The sequence below is a fragment of the Prionailurus viverrinus genome, chromosome A2, assembly GCF_022837055.1.
Source record: "Prionailurus viverrinus isolate Anna chromosome A2, UM_Priviv_1.0, whole genome shotgun sequence".
NCBI classification, from domain to species: Eukaryota; Metazoa; Chordata; class Mammalia; order Carnivora; family Felidae; genus Prionailurus; species Prionailurus viverrinus.
In genome coordinates this window covers 80579437-80597714 of record NC_062562.1, presented here as the reverse complement: position 1 = coordinate 80597714, position 18278 = coordinate 80579437, and the positions used below count along the sequence as shown (strand labels likewise).

The 18278-nt window shown below is 42.3% G+C and overlaps 1 protein-coding gene across 1 annotated transcript in view; it reads left to right on the top strand.

The window, feature by feature from the left end:
- Positions 1-3242: 3242 nt before the first annotated feature.
- LHFPL3 (LHFPL tetraspan subfamily member 3) overlaps positions 3243-18278 on the top strand; it is a 405436-nt gene continuing 390400 nt past the window's right edge. Inside the window, exon 1 of the mRNA XM_047849819.1 lies at positions 3243-3684. Coding sequence (XP_047705775.1) covers positions 3243-3684 — 442 coding nt within the window. The remainder of the gene's footprint in view (positions 3685-18278) is intronic.

The window sequence follows — 18278 nt, the reverse complement described above, 5'->3', positions numbered from 1 at the left end:
TGCATGGTGTCAGACAAAAGTTTAGATTCAGCTTCGGGACAATCTTACATCTGGGGTTTCTGGTTGCAAAGGGCAAGAGCCAGGTTGGGATGAGCAATGGAAGGATTTAGGAAGATGTAGAAGAATAATCTGAATTCACTGATGGCAACTAAGGTGTTCACAGCAGTTCTAGTTCATCCCTAGTTCTGAGAGTCTTGGGAGACCCTGCTCATCCTGGAAATCTGCTGTGGTGCAGGGCAGGATAAAGGTAGGGGAAGGGCCATTGGCAGCATTCGGTTCATCCCTGACTGACCCCTCACCTCAAGGAGCAACAAGTCAGGTTCTCAGGGGAATCCATGGGAGCACTTTAATTCTGCAATACACCAACACCCGTCTCTTCCTAGTTGCTGTTGACAAGGTGGACACCTTGAGTGTGCTTTTTTGGTGTAGTGATTCTGAGCACGAACCTAGAGGCAATTCCAAACCTGGAATAAGAATAGGGCTCTCCTTGGGTATGACTCAAATAGAAAAGCTCTTTGAATCACAACATTTGAATCTGAGTCACTCGCCAGTCTTTTCTCTGTCCTATAAAGGCAATTTAAACACAGGTCTAAACCAGGCTTTTTGATTCTCAGACTTTTCCCTCTCAGCAACCTTCCATCTCAACTACCCCATGGGAGCAGTAAGATCTCTTTTAGGCATTGATTTTAAAGAAAGACCACTTCATACAAGCAGGTTTAGGGGGATTTGAGGGCTTGGGAGAATCACTAGAAATTACTGTCAGTTCATGCTGTAAAGCTATCTCTGCCCCTGGGACACATGGCCTGCCAGATGGCCCCATAAATCTGATTACCCTCACCTTCCCTCTTCTTCTTCCATGCTAAAACTCTTCTGATTTTCTGATTTACCAGCAACTTCAGGGGCGTTAAGACAAATGAAACCTAACAGAAGTTCTGACCCTCCACTGCCACCAATGCACTGATGATGCATCATCATGAATTATATTTTTAGAGGCTTGCAAGTGTTATATTGGGCTGGCTCATATTTAGGTCATCGTCCCCACCTCCCCCAAATGCCTCTGATTTCTTAAAGACCTTCTGAGAATCTACAATCATCCTTGCAAAAAATTCTTAGTCACCTAAACCTACTTGCCTTATACTCCTGTTTTAATTCTGACCTCTTGATTTCCAAAGACCTGTCTAAAGGACCTGGAACTGTAACACTGGAATTTCATGCTTATAGGACAAACTGAATGTAACATTCCAACACTAACCCTTTAGATTCTTTCCCAGTTTCAACAATAGCCCCTTCATCATCTTGTGGATCTTGTATTCCTATTTCTACTCTCTCCCTCTCTCTCTCCACACAATTTCCAATCTTCGGGTTATCAGATGATGGGAATGGTTGGTCTTCATCACTTAGGGTCTGACGTGAATCCTCTTCCAAGTCATAGGTATTTATGTAGCAGAATGCCTTTTGGAGCTTTTCTTCCTTCCTCCCCAACACCCTCTGCCCCCAGTGAACCATTCTAAGCTTTCCTATACATTCCTGGTAGTTTTGTATTCCACCTGGTACCCCCTGTTTCTCATGTTCTTGTAAGGTGGGCATTTTGAGCATAATGGCAAGATACTATCAAGGAGCCTCTATGTTTTTCATCATGGTTAAGTGTGGAAGTGAGTGTAGACTTAAGGGTCAAATTCTAACAGAATTCTCTTCTTTCTGCTCAGAGAATTCAATGGTCACATGGGCCAAAATGGTTTATTACCAATATTGTCAGCTGCTATTGAGCATTCTGGTTTCGTTGCTTTGAGGGGGGTGGGGTGGTGGTGGTGTTTACATGTTTCTTTACATCAGAATCAGCAGAAACCAAGAGTGGCCAATGGAAAAGAAGGAAATGGAGATTGAAAGGCAGGGACTGTTAAAAGAGCAACGGAACGACTGTAAAGGGAAAAAATTAAACTAAGGAAACAGTACAAAGTACAGGTGTAAAACAGCAATGCTACATGAAAATGTAAGGAATTACACTGTGGATAGTTCACAGGAAAATTACTCTGAAAACAACTCTCTGGCTAGCTGGAGCTTTGGGTTGTGAGAGATACCTGGACAATGAAAACAATCGTCCGCTGTCTTCACTGTATCCTTAGCACTCAGCGCAGTGCCTAGACACAGAATAGTTGCCAACGAATATTTGCCTAAGAAATACAACACTAGCCAAAGAACCCAGTGTTTTCAGACAATCTACACGTTTCTGTGACCCAGTCACTTCCATGCCCCGCAGGCTCCATCGATGGCAGGATTTGTGTGGAAAATGACCTGACTTAAAGGAAAGTACAGGGCATCCACCGGCTACAGTTCGGTTGGCTGCATGCTGGGGGGTAACGCGAAGAGGAAACAAGCTCAGTAGAGCAGCTATGAGACCACCCCTGAATTGTGCCTTTTACATGATTGTCTGCGAGGCTCCTGTCCAACTTCTGTCTCCACCTCGTGGAACACCTGGCAACGGAGGAGTTAGCCAGGGGGCAGTTCTGTGGTTGTAACAGAGAGGCTCTGGGGGGCAGTACGTCTCCTCTTCCTGGCGTCTCTTGCCTGCACCTGCCGCGCGGCCCCTCGCGCCTCCGCAAAGATGCAGAGGTCGAAGCACGTTGCTGTGCGGTGCAGAAATGCTCCCAGAATCAGCCTCCCACGCCCGCTCCCTAACACCAACCGGGATCCTGGAATCGCCTCTAGGATCCCTATGGGTGCTCCCGCTGGCTCCTTAGATTCTCACCCCACGCCCCCCAACTCCAGTCCCGCTTCTGTGGCACACGCCCACCACTCGAGGGGCGTCCTAGAGTGGTGGCGGTCCTCCGCGCCCCGGGGCGGCCGGCAGGGGGAGGGGGCATGGGGCGGAAGGCGGGAAGCGGAGTGGGGGGCGCCCGAGCTCGCGCGCCACACTGCCCCGCGCGGGATTTGCCGCCTTCAGCTGCAGCAGCTGCAGCGGCGGCAGCGGGTAGAGGGGTGGAGGGCGGCGAGGAGGGCTGGAGCCCGGGCCAGGAGGGAGGGAGGGAGGGGGGCCGGGAGGCTGTGCCAGGCGAGCCGGAGGGGTGCTCAGCGCTCCCCCGCCCTCCTTCCGGGAGCGAGGATGCAGACTCTGAAACTGGCGCTGCTGGGCTGAGGCAGAGGCAGGGGAGTTGCAGCGCGCGCGGCTCGGTGAGTGTGTCTCCTGAGCGCGGAGAGGCGGGGGGAGGCGGAGGACGAGGAGGAGGAGGAGGAGGAGGGGGAGAATGCCCGGAGCCGCCGTCGCTGCCGCCGCCGCCGCCGCGATGCTCCCGGCTCAGGAGGCTGCCAAGCTGTACCACACCAACTATGTGCGGAACTCGCGGGCCATCGGCGTGCTGTGGGCCATCTTCACCATCTGCTTTGCTATCGTCAACGTGGTGTGCTTCATCCAGCCCTACTGGATTGGCGACGGCGTGGACACCCCGCAAGCCGGCTATTTCGGGCTCTTCCACTACTGCATCGGCAACGGCTTCTCCCGGGAGCTGACCTGCAGGGGCAGCTTCACGGACTTCTCCACGCTGCCCTCGGGCGCCTTCAAAGCCGCCTCCTTCTTCATCGGCCTCTCCATGATGCTCATCATCGCCTGCATCGTTTGCTTCACCCTCTTCTTCTTCTGCAACACGGCTACGGTGTACAAGATCTGTGCCTGGATGCAGCTCACCTCCGGTGAGTGCGCGCTCACCTCCGCGGAGGCGGGGGGGGGGGGGGGGGACCGCGGGGCGCCCGAGCCCGGAGGGGCGGGAGTAGGAGGGGCGGGGGCTGTGCGCGCCGCGGGGTGCCGAGCAACTTAATCCGCCAGGGCGTGGAGGGTGGGGTGAGGGCGGGAGCCCTGGGCGGCCGGAACCCCCGGGGTTCCCCAGCCCGGCACCCGCGCGTTGTCCCGGGCTTTCCAGAACCTCCCCAGCGCGGGGGACGCCGCCCAGGGGGACGCGCCGGAGGAAGGGCGGTTGCTGGGCCGAGTCCGCTCGTAAATGGAGGTGGGGAGAAGGGGCCGGCCGCTTAGGGCGCGAGCTGAGGGACTAAGGAGGGGGCTGACCCAGCCTGGCGAAAAGCGGATTTGGAGAGGTTGTAGTGGAAGGAGTGTCAGCCTGCCCTGTCCCTCTGTGGGACTGTTTCTGTCATTGCTTCAGGAGGGGGTGGTGCTGGAGTGAAACTGTTTCACTCTGTCCCGGGCAGTTACAAAAATTTTATCATCCATCTGGAAATGAGTAGATGCTAATCCTGTTGTGGTTTTCAGCCTTTTAAGAAAAATGTAGCTTAGCATGCTCCTTTTAGCAATTCCCCAAATGTTAATGTCAAGTCTTCCGTTTGCTTCCTTGTTGGCAAAGGTCCTTACGTTAAATCCTTAAGCAGAGATCTTGAGGGAATCAAGATTTCTCGAGATCTCATTTTGGGGAAGTGGCTTTAGGGAGATGGGCTGAGAGGAAAACCTGTTCCATTATTATTTCTGATCGCTTTTGCCTGTGGTTGATAGAATGTTTCTAGCTAGAGGACATGGAAGTACTTTTTCTGAGCATTAAAGTTACTTTTAACCCAGAAAGGATAGGGGTGCGTTTCCCGGTGGCTTTGGAGAATCGTGAAACAAAACTGACTCCTTTCTCTCCTTCCTGTAATGCGGATTCCCACTCTGGTAGCCACCTTGGATGCCCTGCCTTATAAAGGCAGCCTCCAACACTTGACACCCTCCTGTTCCAACATGGTTGGGTCCTTTTAATTTTATGGGTGATCTGGTTGTGCAAGCATATAGGATATTTCAGGCAGTCAAATGGTTTCATTTGTGTTTGGTCTTATTGTTTTCATTCTTTAAGGCTCATGTTACCTTTAGGATTTTGTACTTACTCTTACGTTTGGGGAGGTTTTTGGGGGAGTAGGGACTTGATCCCCGAGTTTACCAGGATGATGAAGCCCTTAGAGGTGCTGGACAAGAACATGACGGTTCATGACCTTGTATTTCTGATTGGCATAAGAGAAACTTGTGGGAGCCTAAACTTGTGTTATGGAAGTATTTGCTATGTACGAAGTGCGTGTCTCAGCTGATTTTGATTTGCCATGTTATGGGAACATGTGCAGGTGAAAGGCAAGAAAAGAGCCTTGGGAGAGAACCACAGCCCCCAAACCACTATCCTCCTGAAATGCTCCAAGCACCCCACAGACGCTCTCTGTTTTTATATATAATGTTAACTTTTGTGGCCATTTCAAGAGCAGACTAACTTTGAGATTTGGAATAAAGTCATGTATTATAGTTGTTCTTGACATTTGGCTCTGGTTTGACTTTGACGACAAGAGGACACTGAGGATGCAGCTGTTTTTTAGAAAAGGAATTGACCCTGCACAGCTAATTTTAATTTTTCTAAGTTAAATGACCTATTTAGACTGGTGATTCAAAGTAGATTGTTTTTCGAAGGTCTCAAAGTAATTTGCGGGTGATTTCTCAGCAACGTATTCTTAAATATTTTTTTTTTATGAGTTTCCATACTCTGAACCCAAGCTGTTCTGTTTTTGTCTTATTTTAAAAAGGAAAGAAAACATCTTTGGGAAAGAATTGCCAGCTTTGAAGTTAATACGACTGCAACTATTATGGTGTTTTTTTTTCTTTCCTTTTCCTGGAATAGAGCAGAGAGGAATCATTCTGGGGTAGTAAAATATGATGTCATGTTTTCAGAAATTTGACATAAATACACGATCCTGTTTCCAATATGTCACCATAAAATGTGATGATGGCCTTTGTGCTAATGAAGATATTTGGGCATTTACTTCATTTTTGAAGGAGTCCAGGACTTTAGCTTGTAGGCATACTTTTTAAAACCTTTCTTCACAATTTATTTGGTATTCCTAGATAAACCACAGAAAGACATAATTTTGTTTATTAATGAAATATATTAATTAAGGGAGAATGGATTATGACAATGGGGTAGTTAAGAATAAAAGTCAATTATGTTCACAGATTTTTAAGGAGTGGGATATAGAAGATACTTTTGAAGAATGTCACATTTAGGAGCCCCTGACTGGCTCAGTCGGTAGAGCATGCAGCTCTTGACCTCTGGGGTGTGAGTTCGAGCCCTACGTTGGGTGTAGAGCCTACTTAATAATTAATTAAAGAAGCATTTCAAAAAAGATGTCACATGTAGTGGTTTTCTTTTTTGAAGTCTCACGACACTAACAAGAAATTTAGCATAACGTAAGTTATTCTCAAAGTTTAGGTTCTAACCTTTAGACCATTCCCCTCTCATGTTCCGCCTTCTCATGCTTATAATTTAACTGTACCTAGGCTAATCTCAAGTGTAATTTGCAAGCTATGACAGATGAGACTTAATGTGCTATTTGCTTATTAGAGACTGTTTAACCCTCATTGGAAGTCAAGCAACTAACTTGTGTTTTCAGGTATGTAAGCATTTTCACGTAGTAACACCATAAATCAGAGCCAAGTAGAACATAAAATCCCATATGAAATGATAAGAAGATGAGGAAGCAGGAGACTTTCTTGGGGGCAATACAACATCAAGAGTTATCCTTATTATGATTCTGAGCAAGGAACTAGAAAAAGTACTTAATTTATTGGACCTGAAAATGATGTTGGTCTTCTATCTAGATATGCGAAGCACATATAATTAATGGTGCTATTATGAACTCCTTGCTCTGTCCCTCTTGCTCTCCCCTGTAAATCATTATTAACCTCAGTAGAGTGAAGTTGCCGAATTAGGAGCTAGTTATGTCACACTACTTCTGGATGTAATCCTATACTTATGGACCATGTCTAATATAAAGACTGAAGACATAAAAATAATACATAGAATAAGTAACAGCAATAAGAGATGCAACATTTTCTTAATTTACAGAGAGACAACTTCTTGGGAAGAAAAGAGACTTTTATTCTTTCTGTATGATTTCTCTCACACTAACTGGTCAAGTAGGTAATAAAGTCCAGATTTTTTTTTTTTTGATCAGGATGGAAAGAGAATTTTGTTGCTCTGGGAACTTGATTCTCTGCTTCCATGTTCTTGCTCTTTAAAATCAGTGTGTCTGTCTGTTTCCAAGTCTATTAATAGCCAAGTCTCATAAGGGTGTTGTTTTGTTTATTTGTTTTATTGACTGTAAGCCATGTCTGGAATTGTTTCCAGAAGCCCAAGTGTTAACTGTTATAGGCCAAAGAAATCTTTTCTTTTTCTAATAAGCTAAAGCATTAAGGGGTGCCTGGCTGGCTTAGTCAGTTGAGCACATGCCTCTTGATCTTGAGGTTGTAAGTTCAAGTCCCACATTGGATGTAGAAATTAGCTAAAAATAAAAAATAAGCTAGGGGTGCCTGGGTGGTTCAGCTGGTTGAGGGTCAGACTTTGGCTCAGGTCATGGTCTCACGGTTTGTGAGTTTAAGCCCCATATCAGGCTCTGTGCTGACAATGTGGAGCCTGCTTGGGATTCTCTCCCTCTCCTCTCTCTCTCTGCCCCTTCCCGGCTTGTGCTTTCCCTCTCTCTCTCTCTCAAAACAAATGAATAAACTTAAAAAAATATGCTAAAGCATTAAAGTAAAATTTATGGTTTTTTAGACATCCACCATGGACTTCTTGGGGACAAGCAGCAGATGAAAGGAATTGCTTTCATCTATGAAGTAGGGCTCCAGCTCCAGATTGGATTTCTTTATTCAGGAGAGATCAGTTTGGGAGAAGGGATCGCATTTGCCACATCCTCACCTCTTGTCGTTTGGAGTGTACCAACAAGAAGCGCCACCAAGATGGCGAGGCTGTATGGCAAGGGTTACGGGCTGAATTGCTTAGTCACTTTCCCCTGCTTCCCTGCCTTAGTTTTTCTCAGCTCTTTTTAGCCAACTTCCTTTCTTAAATTTTATAACTTTGTTGTTTAGGTGAGAAGAGAATCATCAGAGGTAATCACTGCATTTCTTAGCCTGTAAGAAGAGCTTTTGCAATATTGTATGATACTGTCTCAGGGCACTTTGCTCTTATCTATCTTATCAACATTTGAGATGATAGAGGTGTTTGTGCATTTGTTTAACGTCTGTCTTCTCCAGTACATGGAAATTTCCATAAAACCCTGTCTGTTTTTCTTCATATTGCATAAAGGTCAAGATCTGGGCACCGTAGTGAAAAGATGTGGGTTTCAAACCTGGCTCTGACACTCACTGACTGTATGACCGAGGGAATGAATTTCTCTGTATTTCAGTTGCTCATCTGCAAAGTGGGCATGTACTTGTGCTTACCTCAGGCGATTGGTGCAAGGATTAAAGAGCTAATGTGTACCCTGGGAACAGTGCCTGGTGCACAGGATGCAAGTGCTCTATGAGTGTTAGGTATGGTTACTGTTCTTGTGTTCTTACTGCTGTGCCTTGACACACAGTAGTATGTGCATGTCATGTGCTGAATAGTAGATATTCAATAAATTGTTCGTGAATAGGAAAATGAATGATTAATGGGGTAAAGAATGAAAAGGGGAGATTTAAAATTTCCCACATGCCCTGTTGAGAAGTGAATGTCATATATTCTTTGAAGCCACGATGCTCATCTTTCTCATTGGTTTGTAGCAGTAATTGCACTAAAGGATCTCTTCCGCCATTCTTTGACAGCAGTGATTGTGACTTGCAGCCTAATTCATGATGAACTTACTCCCAAATGGGGGTCTTTTCTGATGCAAGGGTCATGATCTTTATTACAACCATAGGACATCGTCAATTATATCTTAGGGTTCAGCGAGTTTTTCCTTTTCCTCATTTGATTTCTCATGAAAAAAAAAATCATTCAAAAGGAGGTTCTATGGAAGAATCACAAGATCAGGCTTTCATAGGAGCAGGGACTCTGTTCTATATTGAATTTGCTTCCATACCTTCAGGAGCAATCCAGACAGGAGAGGATGTGTCTTGCACACTTTCCCTTTATCTGTCTGGGCGTCATTGCAGATGTGTTCTTGGACCTGCCAGGGATCCTGCCAGATCTGCTCAGACGGGTGGCAGAGCTGTGATGCAGGTCTCGGAAGAGGAGACAAGGCTAGGACTTACAGGCCCTCAGGACCTTCACCAATTCTTACCCTTGGGCTGGTGCTGGGCCTATGAGGAAGTGACGTCCTGCCTCAAAGAGCTGTTAATCCATCCTAAGTTCAGAGTTACGGAATGACCTTAAAGAGGGGTTTTTCTTCTTCCAGGGCATTCCACATACTTGCCCAGATGCAGAGGGAAGGGGGTGTACAACTGGTGACAGCAGTTTTCATTTTCTAACACTATGCTCCACCTATAAGAATTTTCTATTTGCCAAGTCACACTTATAAGAAAGTGATTTAAAATGAGAATTCAGAAACTGTTTTCTTTCTTTCTTTCTTTTTTTTTTTTTTGCTTTTATGCAGCATGACAAGGGATGTGACAGTTGAAGAGATGTTGAAAAATATATTAATGTGAATGTCAAAACAAATGATTTTTATAACAGTGGGATTTTAAGTGAACATCTGTGAAAAATAACAGACCCCATATAGCCCATGCAGTATATTGTTAGGTGTTTTTTGTCTTGGTGCAAGGCTGCGCATTTAACAGCTTTTTTTTTTCCATTGTAAAAATGCTAACAAGGTGCTTATATACTTCTATTCAGCAATAGATAAATAAATATATACTTAACCAGAATGTGGTATCAGATGCTTACCCATGAAAACAATTATTTAGTGATAAGTGCTTATGTTTGGTATGATATTGTGATAAGAGAATCCAGATGGCCAGGCCGGTATATTGCATTTTATGTACATACCTTAGGAATCTTTCAAAGTGAAAAAAATTTTAAATGAGGAAAAGCAGAGGGGCGCCTGGATCGTTCAGTCGGTTAACCATCCAAGTTCGGCTCAGGTCATGATCTCACTGTTCATGAGTTCGAGCCCCACTTCGGGCTCTGGTGACAGCTCGGAGCCTGGAGCCTGGAGCCTGGAGCCTGCTTTGGATTCTGTGTCTCCCTCTCTCTCTGCCCCTCCCCCGCTCACACTCTGTGTCTCTCTTTCTCTCTCAAAAATAAATAAACATTAAAAGAATTAAGAAAAGAAGCGAGCAGAGCACATAACTGTAGGTGGAGTGTGTGGCTCAGTGCACCTCTGTGTATGGTGTGAGGCTATAGGGTGAGGAGGAGACAGAACCTCAGGTCACACTGGCGAGAAGCAAAGAGCAGACTCCCTGAGAGAATTCTAATTTGGGGGGCTTAATGACATGACAACTGGGAGAGTTTTAAAGTGTAATTTCCATAATGTAGTTGAACTTTGGGGGTCAGCACCAGCTTTAATTAATGTGATTTTTTCTTATAATGAGTCAACTGGAATTTTTATTTGATATGAGGAAAGACCAAGGAGCTGACCTTTATTCTTAATAATAACAAGAAGATATTAATAATGACAGAAAGTAAGAGGCTGGTTCATATAGCCAGTAGTAGGTAAGTTATTTGATGGCTTAAACGTAAAACTGTTATGAAAAGTCATTGGGGCATTTCAAAAAAGAAAATGACCTCTGCCAGCATTCTTAATGTCCACATAATTGATATTATGCATCTCTCAAATGATGGTTATGATTCTATGATGTGCTTATTGCACAGGGTCAGAGTGTCATTTCTTAGTTTACCCTGTCCTAACTGTAATCTTGAACACATTTCTCATGTCCTCTGCGAAAATGAAACAGACAAATGAGAGGTTTGCAAGAGAAAGATCATTTTTTGACCACCATAGACGTGAACCCTACCTAACTACTACTGGGCAGAATGAACGAAGAAAGTAACCCTTTCTGAAATAGTGTTGCTGACACGAGATCGCCATAATGGGTCTCGCATACCGGGATTCTGACATCTCTCCAACACTCATGCAACCAGATGTGCAGTGCGGCAGGGGCTGTGTCTGCTGAATAGGTGAAAGGATCCTAAGTGATAGGCTGAGTGAAATTAGTCTAACTGCATGAAATTTTGAGATTATGACTCATCAATGGAAGGGCTAGTGGCAGAGTAGTGAAAGTTAGTGAAAGGAATGGTAAGTGATTGCAGATCAGAAAAGAGGCCTTAGCTCAGAAATGGACAGACAGAACTTAACTAATCGAGAGAGTTGTCCTCATTCTTTGTCCGGTTAGAAAACAATGGCACACAGGAGTGTGAAGGGAACTCAACCCTAGCTTTGGTATGGCATGCATCATAGACCCATTTCCTTAAGTGTCTGGAGACACCTTGTGGAAATAGTCTCGGGGGCAGGGTGCTCTACACCTCCCCTCCATTTTTAATGTTTATTTATTTTGAGACAGAAGGAGAATGCATGTGTGTGTGGGTGCACACATGCAAGTAGGGGAGGGGCAGAGAGACAGGAGAGAGAATTCCAAGCAGTTTCTGCGTGGTTGGTGCAGAGCCTGCCATGGGGTTCAGTCCCCAAAACTGTGAGATCATGACTGGAACTGAAATCAAGAACTGGATGCTTACGTGTCTGAGCCACCTGGGTGCCCCCATTTTTTGGTTTTAATGAAGATCAAGAGTGAGGTTGCAAAAAATCAAAATGAGAAGTATTATCCTTGACAGAAGGCTCAGTATTTTAAAAAATAGGCAAATAGATCCAGCTGTGGAGAATGACAGGGACATTGAAGAGTGACACCGATAAATGAAATATGAATAGAAAAGACGAGAAGAAATTCAAGGTTGCAAAGCCTGTGGAATTTCAGAACATCAAAAGCCTGTTGGAGTTGATATCATCAATGCTTAAAAATATATTGGCATAGGACGAGCAGAAGGCTGGAATATGCATTACCTTGCAAAGCTGTATGCCAGTCTCAGTTCCCAAGAAGCAAAGATTAAGGCTCTGTTGTACACCCCCCTACTACTCAGGGGTTATAATAGATTCTAATATCAATCTATTCAAAGAGAGAGATGATCAAACTTCCTGTATGGCAGATGAAAATATAGAGGATTAAAATAAGCCAACCAAAGAAAGAAAAAGTCATTGTGAAATTTGATAAATAGAATTCCTGTAGTTTCTCTTTGAAAATCTAGTTACAGATTGTGAAGCTAAATTGATTTCTATAATGTTTTTTTTTAATTTTTAATTTTTTTTTAACGTTTAATCATTTTTTGATAGAGAGAGACAGTGTGAGTGGGGAGGGTCAGAGAGAAAGGGAGACAGAGAATCTGAAGCAGGCTCCAGGCTCTGAACTGACAGCACAAAGCCTGACACGGGGCTCGAAATCATGGACCGTGAGATGATGACCTGAGCCGAAGTCGGACACTTAACTGACTGAGCCACCCAGGCACCCCGACTTTTTATTTAAAAAATTTTTAAAGCATGCTCCACACCCAGCGTGGAACCAGTGTGGGGCTTGAACTCATGTCCCTGATATCAAGACCTGAGCTGAGATCAAGAGTCAGAAGCTTAACTGTCTGAGCCACCCAGGTGCCCCTCTATAATGCCTTTCATAGGGAAAGGGAACCTATCCTAACTATGGAGTATTTAGGATAAATATATTTACAGAACACATTAGGAATGGGTAGTTAGTGCATGCTAGATTAATTAAATTTAAGATACAGATGATTAAAAACCATCAATATTGTAGAACTATAATGCCAAATATTAGTTAACTGAATATCTACCTTTTAATCAGTTACCTGGAAAAGATGTAGCACTGAATAGTTGGCATTTCTTAGAAACCTTCATAGAGAAAGGCTGTACTGTAGTGTTTTACAAACTGTGGTTGGTGACCCTTTGATGGGTCATGACATCAATTGAGCAGATCATGATCAACATTAAAGCTTGGATTAAAACCATAGGAAACATGAATATAATGCAGATAGTAAGGGTTTCATGAAACCTTTATTTCTTAAAATATTTATATATGTATATGTGGACTAGATTACAACATACAACATATTGCTTACTGTGGGGTGTAGTCACTATTCTAGAGAGAAGATGAAAGTGTGAATTTAGAAAAAAGAATTACCTCTTCTTTGGAAAATTGTGAAAGTTTGTGCCAATTCATAGGTAATTTTGTATTACAGGGTAGATGTAGATTTGATAAAATATACTTAACCTAAGTATATTTGAGACTTTTTTTCTTTCTTTCTTCCATTAATGACTTTGATCGCTAATGTCTCCTTATTAACTTGTGGGTGGATTGAAAATAAGAATTATTTTTCCAGCTGTGATTTGATTTCATTCATGCAATGCAAAATGACATGGTCCACCTCTGAGCAACAATCTCTCTAAGCAAACATTTAAACAAATGTACTTAACCCAGGGCCAAATGGATATAGACTCAAAGGCTTTTAACAGTTGGAAGGATATTAATAACTATTTAGCAGTGTCTTCATTTTCTAGGTAAAGAAACAGTAATGGAAAACACTAAACTATTGAGCAGCTACCATTTCAAAAATCTTTAGTGTATAGTTCACAGGAATTCTACAAGGTTAGTGGTATTATACCCATTTTGCGGATGAAGAAATTGAGGCTTAAAAAGTTGTTCGAGGTCTCATGCCAGTAAGTGGTTTGAGCCAAAAATCAGACTTTCCCCCTTCCCTGAAGAATGTTGCCTCTGAGTCTGAGAGAAATTAAGAGTCTTCCCAAAATTACACGGTGGTGGAATTGAGAGTAACACATATGATTCCCAGGGCAGTTTTTGTTTCTACTTTCTCTTGCCTCCCAACTTGATGTGCATTTGCTTCAGTGTGCATTTTTACCATGCTGTATCAAGGGAAGGAGCTGGTATTTACAAGGAAAATCATTGCCAAATGTTTACCAGACTTCTTCCTTCAAGCCTGCTTAGGAGTGGGAGGTATTCCTCATTCCGTCCTTTTTGTTTCCTTAACCTAGAGCTGGGGTGGTCCTTTGCCGGTTGTACCTCTGATCTCATTGCTACTATTCTTAGACTGAATTCCTATAGGCCAAGGGCAAATGCTACCTCTAAAATGTTTCTGTTATATGATGTTACTAAAGATCAAGAATATTCGATGTTGCTTTTGATAACTGTGAAGAGAAAATAATTTGAGTAATATCTGATAATATTTCCCTATCATCTGAGAAGAACTTAATAAGAATGCGTAAGTACTTTGGTCTTGACATAATCCAAAGGTTGTCTGGTCCACATTGCTTTCAAAACATAGCTGCTGCTTCTTCTTTTTTCTTTTTTTATAAGTTTGTAAGTGATTGAACAGTTCAAAATTATCTCCAAAATACATTTTTGTTACTTTGAGTCATCACTCTAGACAAATAAAATGGAAGAGCTACACCCTGTTAACACGAACTTAAACTCTTTTTTTTTAAGAATCTTTTTTAACATTTATTTATTTATTTTGAGACACACACACACACACACACACACACACACACTTGTGTGTGCAAGTGAGTTGAGGAGGATCAGAGAGAGAATCCTAGGCAGGCTCCACACTATCAGTGCAGAACCCGATGTGGGGCTTGAACTCAGGAACCACGAGATCATAACCTGAGCCAAAATTGAGTCGGATGCTCAACCAACTGAGCCACCCTGGTGCCCCAGTCACCTTGTATTTCTTTAGCTTTCCTGAAGAAGGTAAGAAAAACAAACTCAACATGGCCTCGTTAATATTTTCATTTCAGGTGTAAAGTCATTAGCTTATTATAAAAGGAGAATATCAGTTTGTTAAGGCTACGTCTATGACTATGACCCAAACCACTGAACGGATTAATGAACACATGAACATTCTCTGCCTACATCCCTTTTGGAGTAAATATCCAGAGTTGAGGTGGACTGGAGACCTTGCTAAATAGGGATGCTCGGTCAGACTCCGCTTTTAGACACGCTGGTAAAGAGATGCTTGGTGAGCACTGCCAGGCAGTGTCCCAGCTGTGTCCTGGAGGTCAGAGTGGTTAGCTCTGCTCTTCCTGACCTCTCAGTCTGCTGGAAAGGGCTCCCCAGCAAGATGAACTCAGATGGGGAAATGGGCCAGGATCTCCCTAGCCCCACTTCACTTTACTGAGACCCCTCCATCGAGTGCAGGATGGGCTCTAGAGGGAGCTCCAGCCCTGTCATCTTGTGTTTGTCAGGACTTTCCCTTTTGTAAGGTCAGGTCCACAGTCCTTTTCCCCCTGACACTACTTGCAAAATAACACGTTAGAGGGTAGAGAGTGAAGGGTAAAATATGAAGGGTGAAAAAGAATAAGAAAAGGGATTTGTTCAGAATATGTGCAGTAGAGGGGAAACCTCCTTTATCTACAAGGAAAAAGCCAACTCCTCCTGGACTTCTCTGAAGTCCTTTGTCTTTATATAAATTCTTTGAAATGACTCTTTATAACTTATATGACCTTTTAAGAAGCAGATTGTGACGCTCCAGTGGCCTACTTCTGCAGAGGACTCATTGGGATGGTCTTTCCCCATCGGAACATTTTGGCTGTTTTTTTTCTTAGCCTGCAGAGGCACACTTTGGAATAACTTGGACATCACTGGAGAATCAGCAGGTCCCTGGAGACCTGGTATAGTAGTTACTAGAGAATTCAAAAGAAGTAGAGGAATTCAGCACTGCGGAATTTGAAATGGCTCTTTGATCTTGGTGGTCATGAACTATGCATTATGGTTGCATCTCTGCAGCAGCCTGAGCAATGAAAAAAAGTAGAATTGGAAATTACCTTCCTTGGGAAACTTTAGGAGCTTTCCAGAATTTAAAAATAATGTTTACAGTAACTCAGAACATGGACCCCAGCCATAGACAAATAATGCTTCTATGTTCAGAATGAAAAACTGGACACCTGATTTCATAACTAGCTCCACCTACATATCCTAGTCTCTATTTCCTTAAATACAAGATAAAAAGAGAAGGAATGAATGCCTGCTAGACTCACACATAGTTTTCTCCCCTGGAAGCCACTCAAAGAACACACAAGTTCCTTTCTTCTTTTCTTTTACTTTTTATTTTTTCCTAAGTGGGACCTGAACTCAATCTATTTTATTGTATCTCGTTTCTATTTTATCTCTTTGGGAACCTGAAGTGCAGAAAGTTCTTTAGAGGAAAATTCAAAAACCACACTCCCCTTCAACATCAAGCCTTTTTTTTTACCCCCATCTCATACTCAAAAAGAATTTTTTAGGGGCGCCTGGGTGATGCAGTCTGTTAAGTGTCCGACGTTGGCTCAGGTCATGATCTCACGGTTCTGAGTTCAAGTCCTGCATCAGGCTGTCTTATGTCATCATTGTGGAGTCTGCTTCAGATCCTCTGTTCCCCTGGAGCTCTGCCCCTCCCTCAGTCATGCTTGCTTTCTCTCCCTCTCTCAAAAATGAATAAACATTAAAACAAAACTAAACAAAAAAAAATTAAAAGAAATTTTAAAAATTCTCTTTGGTATTCTCCGTCATTAGCCTCGATGCTTCCCCTCTGGCCCGCCCCGGTGTCCACTAAGGTTTCTGCCTGAACAGGCCAAGCAGAAAATCTGGAACAGTACTGGTACCACAGTTCAGTAGAGCACACTGGCATTGCTGTGGGACTTCGTTAGAATTGGGGGGCTGAGTTTGATGTGCGTAGAGCAAAGAGGAAAATTTCTGCAATCAATAGGAGTTCATTTGACAAGGGCTGTTCCCCTCCACTGTGTACTATTAAAGAATTGATTTTTTTTTTTGCAAAAGGTTTCTAAAAAAACCCAACCTAATGATTGTGAGAGGTGGTCCCTAAACACTAAAGTTTTAATTGTTATAGATTTATTTAGGACATAGTATGAGTCCAGCATACAACTCTTCCACATTAAGTCTCCCGGGGACACGAACAATTTATTTGGAATTTATTTCCAAATGTGTTAAAGCACTATCTGAGTTTAGTATAGAAATATGGCCTATATGAAGGCAAGCTTGAACTTGTCCAATGAAAGAGAAGGTGATTTAAATTTCTGTTGTAGTTATGATGTTACTTAGCCTCGCCATCATGCTGGCTTTGCTTAACGTTTGCAGAATGAATCATTGTTTCAGTTCGTCTGTGAACACACTATGAATAATGTATTTTACATTTGTGTGTGCAGTGCCTGTGTGTGTTTGTGTGTACAGTTTAAAAAATAATAATAAAATGACCACTTGTGTAGCCACTACCCACTTTGCTGATAATATCTGCCCAGAGGTAGCCACTTCCTTGAGTTTTGTGTTATTACCCTATATTTCTTATGGTTTTATCACTAATGTACATATTCTCAAGTAACACATTAGTTTTTTTTTACTGTTTCTGTTTTTAACGGAGATGTTTTCAATATTTTACTGTTTAGTATGACATGCTGTAGATGCAAGTACTATTTATTAGGTTAAGAAAGTTCACTTATATTCCTATATTGGTAAGAAGTTTTTAGATTTTGAATGTATGTTGAATTTTATTTTTTTCTTTTGATTTATTTGTTTTTAAAAGCATCTTGGTTTTAAGGATGCCACTTTTTTTTCTTTAAAATTTATTTATTTTGAGAGAGAGAGTGCATGCATGCATGTAGGGGAGAGGCAGAAAGAGAGGGGGAGGGAGAGAATACCAAGCAGGCTCTGAGCTGTCAGCCTGGAGCCCATGAGATCAAGACCTGAGCTGAAATCAAGGGTTGGATGCTTAACCAGCTGAGCCACCCAGGTGCCCCATGTTGAATTTTATCAAATGCATTTTCTGCATCTACTGAAATGATCAAATAACTTTACTGCATAATCTATATTGATGAAGTGAGTTATAAAACTGGGTTTTCTACTGTTGATGCATTTTAAAAACAAAGCCAACTTTTATACATATTGTGAGACTCAGTCTCTAATATTTTATTTATTACTTTTTAAAATAATTTCATAAGTAAGTATGGTCTTTTTTTTTTTGCATTGCCATATGTCTTTATCTAGTTTAGGTATCAGGGTTTTGTAAGATCTATAAAAGTAGCTGAGAAGTCTCTTTTTCTATTCTTTGAAAGAATTTGTGTACAATTGGAATTATCTGGTCCTTGAATGTTTAATAGAATTATCGTATAAAACTGTCTGGGCCTGGTATTTCTCTGTAGGAAAGTTTGGAACTATTGATTATATTTCTTTGTGTTAGAATCAGTCAGGTTTTTATTTTATCTTCAGTCAGTTTATAAAGATGTATTTCCTAAGAGTTTCATCTACATTGTCAAATATATTGACATAAAGCTGTTGATACTATTATAATTGTATAAGAGCTATTTGTTTGTGTTTCTGTTTTCTTTAGATTCATTTTGCCAAAAGTTTGTTCAATTTATTAGTTTTTTTAAAAAAGAACCAGTTTATCTTTGTTGTTCTTTTGCATTGCATTTTTCTGTTCAATAGCAATAATTTTTGCTTTTATTTTTTA